This window comes from Pinus tabuliformis, chromosome 1_2 (genome assembly GCF_031772625.1).
Source record: "Pinus tabuliformis cultivar Carrire ecotype Pingquan chromosome 1_2, CPIR1, whole genome shotgun sequence".
In the NCBI taxonomy this organism is placed as follows: Eukaryota; Viridiplantae; Streptophyta; class Pinopsida; order Pinales; family Pinaceae; genus Pinus; species Pinus tabuliformis.
In genome coordinates this window covers 524,449,626-524,460,292 of record NC_142298.1, presented here as the reverse complement: position 1 = coordinate 524,460,292, position 10,667 = coordinate 524,449,626, and the positions used below count along the sequence as shown (strand labels likewise).

Sequence of the window (10,667 nt, the reverse complement as noted above, 5' to 3'; positions counted from 1 at the left end):
TGGATCTCATGTGCGACAAACGACGGGTTAAAGTCGGGCATTTCCTCCTGAGACCAAACAAATTCTTCATGGAATTCCTTATGTAGGCAGGTGGAGTTTGCAATTTCCTTAGGACTACAATCTGCGCTTATTGGGGTGTCTTCCATGGTGCCTGTCATGACTGAACTATCTATGGATATTGACCTGGAAGTGTTGTCCATATTTTCTTCCACCCCAAAAGTTTGAATGCTTGTATAAGGTGGGGAAATGATTTCATTTATGTCAGAGGAGAGGACTTGAAGTGGCATCATGTCCAAATCAGATTTCAAACCCCAAATATGCCATTCTTCCCAATGTTGCTCTCCAAAACTCATGATTTCTCTAACAGCTTCGTCCGTTGAGGGGAGTTGATCGCATGGATCCAAAGGAAGAGCAGTTATGGGAAGGGGGGTTGGTACTGTTGGTGATAGCCAACTTGACCAGAGATGTGGATGCTGATAAAATGCCTTGGTATGGTAATTTAGTTGATGACAATGACATCTGGTCTTTGAATGTGTCAAGGTCTGAAGGCGCCACTAGGATCCAGGGATTGGTTAGTTCATGAGGAATTGATGAGATCATGTTGACCAATTATGGAACCTGTGATGACGGAAGAGGAAAACAACCCATCAGGGAGGAAGCCTTCAACAAACTGGTACCTATATTGATAAAGCTATCAGTTACACCTCCTACTAGGGGTACGGAGCCATGTGGTAATGGTGAATAATCAGAGGTACAAAAAGATAATTGATCCACTGTTATGACCTTTCCATCCAATGGAAATAGGAAAATATGAAATACAGTGGAAACGACGGCCATCATGGCATATGTCCAACTACGACCTAGCAACAAATTATAGTCAAGTTTTCGGTCTACGACTTCTGTTAGACTCAGTCTTGTTAATCCTCTGCCAGAGTAAAATTCACCAAGGTTCATTTCTCATCATTTGCAATCATCAAATGCCACTTTGGTCAAAAAGAGTCATTTTAATTCTTGAGTCCAGGGTTTTGTCTCCAGAAGTGTGAAATAACGCTCGCAGGCTAGAGGGAGGTTCAATGAGTTTCTTATTTCAAGAGTTTCATCGTCATTAATGCTCAAAGATATTTCTTCTTCAAAACTTTGTTTTGAAGAAGAAATCATTAAGCTTGTTTAGTACATGATCTATAAGGGTTTTCAAGTTTTACAGTTCTTCAAGCAGCCCTGGTCATCTTGCTAGGTTTCAGCAGCTCCTATCCCTGCAAAAATATCAACAGAAGAACCATCATTTCAGCGAAAGAAGGTCAGAGAAGAAAATATTGAAAGGAGACTATGAGAGAGGTTTTGAGCAATTCAGGGTTGTTGAGGAACAGTTACTAAAAATTCAAAAAGAACTGCAACATGTTCAAGAAGAGAACCACAAGCTCAATGAGGATTCATCATCACATGTTGCACGAATCAGTGAACTTGAGGGTAAATTGTGCATACTGAAGAAGCAGAAAAATGAACATATTGAGGAAGGAAAGGCTTTAAGTCAGAAGCCAAAATCTGAAACTCAAGAGAATGATAAACTTGTCTTAAAAATCTTGAGCTTGGAAGAAAAATTGGAATCAGAGAGACAAAACATCCAAACAGAACTTTAGTATGAATGCTCTACTCCTGAACACAGAAATAATGGGCAAGCCCTTGCTAATTTACAAGAAGAACTTTTCAAGTTTCATCATGAGAATCACAATATCAGGGTACAGGTTATGACAAGGGTCTAGCAGTTTCAGGTTAACTTATCTTCAGTTACCAATTTTCTCCAACGAAAGGTGTCTCAATCCTTCAACCAATACACGAACCACAGAAATTTCGTTGAGCTGCTAGCAATGTCATTTGTCTTGCTTTACATTGTTTATAGAGGAGTATTTTCAGACTTCAGTATTAGATAGGTCGGCTTCATGGTGTAGTTCATCCTTCATTTATGCATGAGTAGGGAGTCTAGATGGTATGGTTGCTACACTTAGAGATTTGATCCTTCAACTTCCTCCAGCAGAAATACTTCAAAATTATGATCCTTGCAATGCTTCAAGAAACTATCCTTACAAGGATAGCTCTACCAAGTGTACAAGTCAGCCTTCAATATAATAATTGTGTATTAGGATTGGATCTTTATCATACCAGTTACCATAGGTTCGAGTCTGTCACTACGGGTTCAGATCACCACAGACCTTTGTATCACCTCAAGTTCGGTCTGCTAGCACATAATTAAGATTTTTTATAGATTGATCACTGCTACAAGGATATCATGTTTCACAAATTTGGATATTACACAGGATGAGGCTTGATATAGATATGGACTTCAGATTTCCAATAAGCCAGAAATGTCACAGATCTCTTAGACATATGCCACAGATCTTGGACCATTGTCTTCAGTTAGAATATAGACGACAGACTTGAATTCGTTCCTTAAAACAAAGTTTGGATAGATTCTAAAAGCCGATGAAGAAATCCAGAACTTGCGGCAGGCTCTTTTAAAATCACAAGCAGAAAATGACACCATGATTTTTCCGTATCAACAAAGCCTAAAGTTGTATGAATCTTCTAAAAATAGGGCAAAGGACCTGCAGATTTAAATGGCCCATCTAAATGAAGAAAACAAAAGAATCAAGGATGAAATTGGCCAGCGCGGCGCATAGGATGACTGGCGCGGTGCACATAGGGCGGCGCGGATTCACCGTGTATTTTTCCTCTGGCGCGATGCATACAACCCGCGTGGCACATGGGGTTGTGCGCGCGGCGCACAGAGCCCCAAGGCTGAAATTCCTCATCAATTCATTAAAAGCTCAATTTGTTTCAGCTCAATTCTTCTCCAAGTAAGTCGATACAGTGCTGCACAAGAAAACCAAGGAGTGAAAGGGCAAAGGCTTGAAGCAGGACGATTATGCGAGACACAATGGTCAAGTCGAAGCCTGTAGAAGTTGGGAGGGTGAGTCCAGTGCTCAATGTGGCTGCCTGCATCAGCATTCACTAGGTATTACTTTGCTGTTATTGAGTGTGATAGTTCTGGAACCTCAGGTTACCTTTACAAAGCATGCGATGGAGTGGAGTTTGAAAGGACTTCAAATGTTCTAGACTTGCGTTTCATTCAAGATGATATGGAATTTGATCATCCTCCTCAAGATGTTGCAACAGAGGTTCCAACCAATTATCTAGCTCCAGATTTTCACACCCGTGCATTGCAGCACAGTAAAGTGAACATAGCCTGGGATGATGATGAGCCTCTTCGTGTTAAGACTCTGCATCGTAAATTTGAACCAGATCAGCTAAATGAAATGGATTTCAAGGCTTATTTGGCATCAGATGATGAAGTATCTGATGGTGATGATGACGATGATCACAGTCAAGAAAATGGAGAGGATTGGGATGAGAAATTTTTGGGTGCTCCATATAGCTCCGAATGGAAATTTTTATGTACAAATCCAGGCACTCAAAAAGAAGAACGACATTTCCAAAAAATTGTTATCGAAACTGCTTCTAGTTTTGCAATTTTCAACAACACAAAGAGACATGGCAAGGTTCTGATGGAATTCGTGGTGAAATCATCAGAAATCAGACCACCAATGAAGATTACATGCGATCTATGTGGCGTTTGAAACAAGTCCGCCAGATTCATAAATTATTTTCACACCTGAGCATACACAATAGTTATCTGATGCGCATTGTTGATCGCCAGGTGGATAAATGGAGAGAATATATGGAAATAGGGATTTGAATCCCTCGTGACGGTTTTTACTCAACCAGCTGTATTTTTGGCAAACAGAAAGAAAGGGAAAATGAAACAGTCAAAGATAGAAAATCACCATGGCTCCAAATAAAAATCAAAATAATCTCATTCCTTCTGCTCCAAAAAGGTTTTCCGAATTAGATGGAACTGCAGCTATACAGGTGGCTACCAAATACTCAAGGGTGGGCACGTCTTCTCCTCCAGTTCACTGATAAGAGATTCCAACCTGTCCACGACTTGACAATGGGTGTGGAGTTTGATGCTCACATGTTTACCATTGATAACAAATCAAATAAAACTTCAAATCTGGGACACGGCTGGACAGGTGTCATTCCGAGGAGCAGCTGGAGCGTTACAGAGGAGCAGCTGGAGCATTACTGGTTTATGACATCACAAGGAGAGAAGTCCAATGATGCAATGGTTTCTAGGCCTAATAAAGTTGAGTTTCCCAAGCCGCCCAGAAATAGATAAAAGAGACCAACTGATGTTCCACACCGTCTGATGTGAAGCTTTCATCAAAATTTATTTGGAGAACGAATGGAAATCACGCTTCATCCAATAATCCATATATCTCCATAAATAGTGCATATGCAACGTTGAATTAAAGGCTGAGTGTCAAAGAATATAACAACTTTCGTAATGTTGCTGAGCGTTCTTCGAGTTCTCCTGCTTGGTCTTCAAGAACAACTGTTGATATGACCAAGGCGTTTAAGGAATTGGCAAATAATAAGGCCTCAACTATTTTCACTCAACCTCATGACTCTACAGGTTTATTGGGAAATTTAGGACCATCCTTGCATGCTAACAGTTTTGGACATGATTTGCCAATAGCTGGAGATAGAGTACCTTCGGATTTGAGCTTGAAAGTTAATATGCGCCTAATTTCTTCCTCTTCACTTAAACTGGTGCCAGATGTTGAATAATACTATGTTGCAGAGAATGAGTTCCTGTCAAAACGACAATCAGCCTGGGAAGATTCATTTCATTCCATATATTACATGTTTAGGAAAAAGACATGTGATATCATTTATTTTTGCACTCAACAGTTTATAGTCATGTTTGTGGTAGGTAGTTTAAATGCGAAATTGGAGAATACATGTGCTGCATATCTCATAAGATCCACTCGTGGGCTTCGAGCTTTTCTAAAGAAGCATGATATAGATTTCTCTACGCCTCTCTGTAGCATGGAAGTGGAGCACGCTACAACAGAGGATTTGCAGGAGCTAAACCAAGTACTCTGTGAGAAGTTAGAAGATAAATGAAGGGCATAGCTGGTGAGGATACAATAAAGCATCTATTTGAAAGACATCATTTGAACTACATCGAGTGCGTAAATGTGGATTATAAATCTACAAGGAAGGAATCATTATATGATCTATAGCTTGATGTTAAAGGCTATCGAGATGTCTATGCTTCATTTGATAAGTATGTTGAAGTTGAAAAAAACTTGATGGTGATAACAAATATCGCGCAGAGCAATATGGACTTCAGAAGGCAAGAAAAGGTGTTCTTTTCCTCGGTTTTCCCCGTACCACAACCTCAATGAAGCTTTGAATATGATTTCATGTGAGACACAATGGTCAAGATAAATGATCGAAATGAATTTCTACTTCACTTGACTCGGACAGAGACAATGGCAAATATCTTTCTCCAGATGCTGATAGAAGTGTGCGCGATTTATATACTCTTCATAGTGTTTTGGTTCAGAGTGGAGGTGTGCTGGGTGGTCATTGTTACGCTTTCATTAGACCAGCTCTCTCAGGCCAGTGATAAAAGTAATTTCTACAAAATGGAGACACGTGTTGAGCTTAGCAAATTGTAGCTAGGTGCGTTCATTAAAGGCAAAATTTTAGTGGAAAACCGTTTATTGAAAAATTAGTTTTTGATTCAAAGGGCCAGCGTAAGGTGAAGAGTCACCATAGCAGAAAGATAGGAACCGATGGTATATTTTTAACTACATTTGCAATTCAAAGGGTCTACACTCCAGATTTTGTCTTTTAATTGGCCATCAACAAACAAATGTAACACTGCTCCTTTTTAGAGCAGACCTTTCCTATTTTCATGATTTTAGGTGAAATGACCCCTATTCTCAAATTGATCTGTTTTCCCATTACTGAGTCTATTTATTGTATGAAAATTGTGTGTAAATGGTTCTGACTCCTGGGTGAGGTGTGAAGGAAAACTTCAATGTAGAGTTTTTGACAGGGATTTAATGAAAAGATATAGCTCTAACTCCTGAGATTCTTGTGGCCTGAATTTAGCATTTGTCTTTTCTTTCGTTTCATATGTAGTTTGTTATGTTTTACATCTCATTTCATAATCATTTCTAAATGAATACTTTTAAGTGAGAAGGGCAGAATCCAATTTACTGCTTTGCCTTGGGAAGGTATTCATGTTCTATGTTTCCTTTTGTTTGATAAGGATTCATCTATTGCCCTTGTCAACCTCTCAACAGTCTTTTTATTCCATATAATTTCAAAATTGAATGCTAAATTTATTGCTTGTCTTGCCTCTTGAGATAATCTGTGTCTCGGATTTAATCTCTCTGCTCATGCTGTTCTTGATCCCCACGTGGCCCAGAAAACCCAGTCATTTATCAAAATACCCTTTCTTGTCTATTTACTAGCCTAAAATTAGTTCCCATTTTAAGTCATCTCGCACCCTATTGCTCATTTTATCGAGATTGACTGGAGAGAGCCCTCTCCTGTCCTCGTAGGGCTAGCTACGAGGCTGAGCGTGGTATGGTGTTACCTTGAATCCTGCCTTCCTTCAGCCTAAGGCAGATTCGAGCGCTAACATAGTGGCGACTCCGCTGGGGACAAAATGGTTTACTTGTAGATTGTTTTGCCCCAGTACATATCTCAAGTTCAGAGCTGATTTTTGATGGTGAACAATGATCAGACATAAGAAGACGGCTGAAATCATTCACCTGGCGACTCCATTCACTAAAGAATCCATGCAATCAATCCTTCATGGTGACTCCACTGCAGAAGGATCAGTAGCTTTTATATTTCTTAAGATGGATCGGATTGTAAGAAGATACGCTCCGATGAGCCGAGATCACATCCCAGGTTTTCCAAATAAAATAACCAAGGTAGATTGGTCAAAGAATTTCCCTGTGTTCAGAAATGTGGAAGGTAATGACGTTGCTCTTCATCTGGTGAAATTTCACATTCACGTGCATAAATTAAAGATCGATTTTCTTGAAGACTGTTTGATGAAAATGTTTATGGCTACTCTGGAAGACAAAGCCTGATCTTGGTATGAAAGTTTACCACCTGCTTGTATTTACTGTTTAAAGGATTTTCATGCCCTGTTCGTTGAAAGATATCAAGAATCTTATCCATCATTAAATCTAGTTCATGACTATTGCAAACATGCTTCTACTTTTATTGAAAGCCTTGAAAAATACTATGAGGATGATAATTTTATGGATGATGAGATCATGGAAGCCTTGTACGAGAATCCATTTCAACAACATGAAGAGAAACTAGAGGAGTCCCATCAAGATGCTCAGGAAACGTTGCAGCATGATCAAGATTCTAGTACGGTGGAAGAGGAAAGAATTTTGCATCTTGATAGTGAACAAGAATTACATGAAATGGATTTGCAGTATGAGGAATATTTATATACACCTTCACTTGAAATTAATGAAGACAATCACTGTTTGAGTGAAAGGAAACAAAGGGTCTTGTCTCCTTTCTCTGAAGACGAGATAGGTCAACTCTTGCAAGGTTATGTTCCAGCTCAAGCTAAAGCAGATTTGCAGTGCACACATGGTCAAGAAAGTGTTGGTGAAACTTCTTCCTCTTTTGATAAGGATGACAGTTCGGTGAATAGCTTTATAGATCAGCAGGTTGAAGAATTCCATATGGCTGAAAGTGATGAAAGAAAAAGTGTCGCTGCAGATCTTTCCATAGAAGAAGACAGCATGCAGGGAAGTCCAGTTCTACTTTCAGAATGTGATAACATTAATTCAACCCTTTCAGATCCAGAATCAGATTATGGTGACCATGAAAACCTTGTACTAAGTCCCATGAAAGAGAACTCTACTGCTGAAATCATCTGGGATGAAGAAGATAGAGTTTTGGATCCGAATGTTCTCAGTTCTTTAGAATACAGCCTTCATGAGGAGGTAATCCAGTCAGTATATGAAAAACAAGATCAGACCTTCATTCAATATATTCACACCACAGAAGATCAAAACATTCAGGATTTCCATTCAAATTCCTCTTCATATGTTTCATGTGTTGAAATGTTTTTCCAAGAAGATATCTGCTCATCTACCTATTCAGATTTTTTTGAAGCCCAGGAGCATACTTTTACTGAAGTACATGATGAAGGAAAATCAGAATTTGAAGCAAAGGACACCTTGTTTCTTCAGCAGGAAGAAAATCTTCATGTTTTTCACGATCCAATGGCAGATTTATTGCAGTCAGCAGTGAAGGTGATTATTGCAGTATTCGGCGATGAAGGAGATCAGGGTCAATTAGCTTTTTGGATGCCCAGTTACAAGTATCTACGGTTGACCTGGAGATCTGATCAGAAGAATAATTGGTTACATTGGCATTTTGATATAGTTTGATCATATATGGCCTTGTAAGAAACATAGGTGGCCATGTACTGCCACCAAGCTTTAAGTTTTAAGTTTAGGTCTTGGTATTTTGAGTTAGTTTGCTAGAGTTAAGTTTTTCAGTCATTTCAGTTCGCATTGAGTCAGTTTTAGTCAAGTTTTAGTCAATAAATTGATATCATGTTGGTTTTTTGGAATAATGGACTCCATAGCCAAATGGACGAAGGCACTGTCTAGCTCTTCTTGAGATCTGCTGTTCTTGGCACCTCCACCGAGCGGCAGCTGCCATCCCAATTGGAGCCAATGTTAGACTCAATCTTGTCAATCCTCTGTCAGATTCAAATTCACCAAGGTTCATTTCTCGTCATTTGAAGTCATCAAATGCCATTTTGGTCAAAAGGAGTCATTTTAATTCTTGAGTCTAGGGTTTTGTCTCCAGAAGTGTGAAATAACGCTCGCAGGCCAGAGCGAGGTTCAATGAGTTTCTTATTTCAAGAGTTTCATCATCATTAATGCTCAAAGATATTTCTTCTTCAAAACTCTGTTTTGAAGAAGAAATCATTAAGCTTGTTTAGTACATGATCGATAAGGGTTCTCAAGTTTTACAGTTCTTCAGGCAGCCCTGGACATCTTGCCAAGTTTCAACAGCTCCTATCCCTGCAAAAAGATCAACAGAAGAACCATCATTTCAGTGAAAGAAGGTCAGAGAAGAAAATGTTGAAAGGAGACTATGAGAGAGGTTCTGAGCAATTTAGGGTTGTTGAGGAATAGTTATTAAAAATTCAAAATGAACTGCAACACGTTCAAGAAGAGAACCACAAGCTCAATGAGGATTCATCATCACATGTTGCACGAATCAGTGAACTTGAGGGTAAATTGTGCATACTGAAGAACTAGAAAAATGAACATATCGAGGAAGGAAAGGCTGTGAGTCAGAAGCCAAAATATCAAACGCAAGAGAATGATAAACTTGTCTTAAAAATCCTGAGATTGGAAGCAAAATTGGAATCAGAGAGACAAAACATCCAGACAGAACTTCAGTATGAATGCTCTACTCCTGAACACAAAAATAATGGGCAAGCCCTTGCTAATTTACAAGAAGAAATTTTCAAGTTTCATCATGAGAATCAGAATATCAGGGTACAGGTTATGACAGGGGTCCAACAGTTGCAGGTTAACTTATCTTCAGTTACCAATTTTCTCCAACGAAAGGTGTCTCAATCCTTCAACCATTGCACGAACCACAGAAATTTCGTTGAGCTACTAGCAATGTCATTTGTCTTGCTTTACATCGTTTATAGAGGAGTACTTTCAGACTTCAGTATTAGATAGGTCAGCTTCATGGTGTAGTTCATCCTTCCTTTGTGCATGAGTAGGGAGTCTAGATGGTATGGTTGCTACACTTAGATATCCGATCCTTCAACTTCCTCCAGCAGAAATACTTCAAAATTACGATCCTTGCAATGCTTCAAGAAACTATCCTTACAAGGACAACTCTACCAAGTGTACAAGTCAGCCTTCTATATAATAATTGTGTATTAGGATTGGATCTTTATCATACCAGTTACCATAGGTTTTAGCCTGTCACTACGGGTTCGGATCACCACAGACCTTTGTATCACCTTAAGTTTAGTCTGCTAGCACAAAATTCAGATTTTTTATAGATTGATCACTGCTACAAGGAGATCAGGTTTCACAAATTTGGATGTCACACAGGATGAGGCTTGATATAGATATGGACTTTAGATATCCAATAAGCCAGAAATGTCATAGATCTCTTAGACACATGCCATAGATTTTGGACCATTGTCTTCAGTTAGAATATAGACGACAGACTTGGATTCGTTCCTCAAAACAAAGTTTGGATAGATGCTAAACGCCAATGAAGAAATCTAGAACTTGCGGCAGGCTCTTTTAAAATCACAAGCAGAAAATGACACCATGATTTTTCAGTATCAACGAAGCCTGAAGTTGTATGAATCTTCTAAAAATAGGGAAAAGGACCTGCAGATTAAATGGCCCATCTAAACAAAGAAAACAAAAGAATCAAGGATGAAATTGGCTAGTGCGGCGCATAGGATGACTGGCGCGGCGCACATAGGGCGCGCGGTGCATTGGGTTCAGATTCACCGTGTATTTTTCCTCTTGCACGGTGCATACAGCCCGTGCGGCACATGGGGTTGTGCGCGTGGCACACAGAGCCCCAAGGCCGAAATTCCTCATCAATTCATCAAAAACTCAATTTGTTTTAGCTCAATTCTTCTCCAAGTAAGTCGATACAGTGCTGCACAAGAAAACTAAGGAGTCAAAGGGCAAAGTCTTGAAACAGGA

General features: G+C 39.4%; 1 protein-coding gene across 1 annotated transcript; it reads left to right on the top strand.

The window, feature by feature from the left end:
• Positions 1–2,981: 2,981 nt before the first annotated feature.
• On the top strand, positions 2,982–3,632 carry LOC149206640 (pre-rRNA-processing protein ESF1-like). Its single transcript, XM_089397758.1, has one exon. It carries the CDS (start codon positions 2,982–2,984, stop codon positions 3,630–3,632), a length of 651 nt encoding a protein of 216 aa, XP_089253884.1.
• The last annotated feature ends 7,035 nt before the right edge of the window (positions 3,633–10,667 follow it).

Bases quoted from the DNA above. Each gene is read 5' to 3' on its own strand.
- LOC149206640 (XM_089397758.1), top strand. From the start codon at position 2,982: ATGTGGCTGCCTGCATCAGCATTCACTAGGTATTACTTTGCTGTTATT.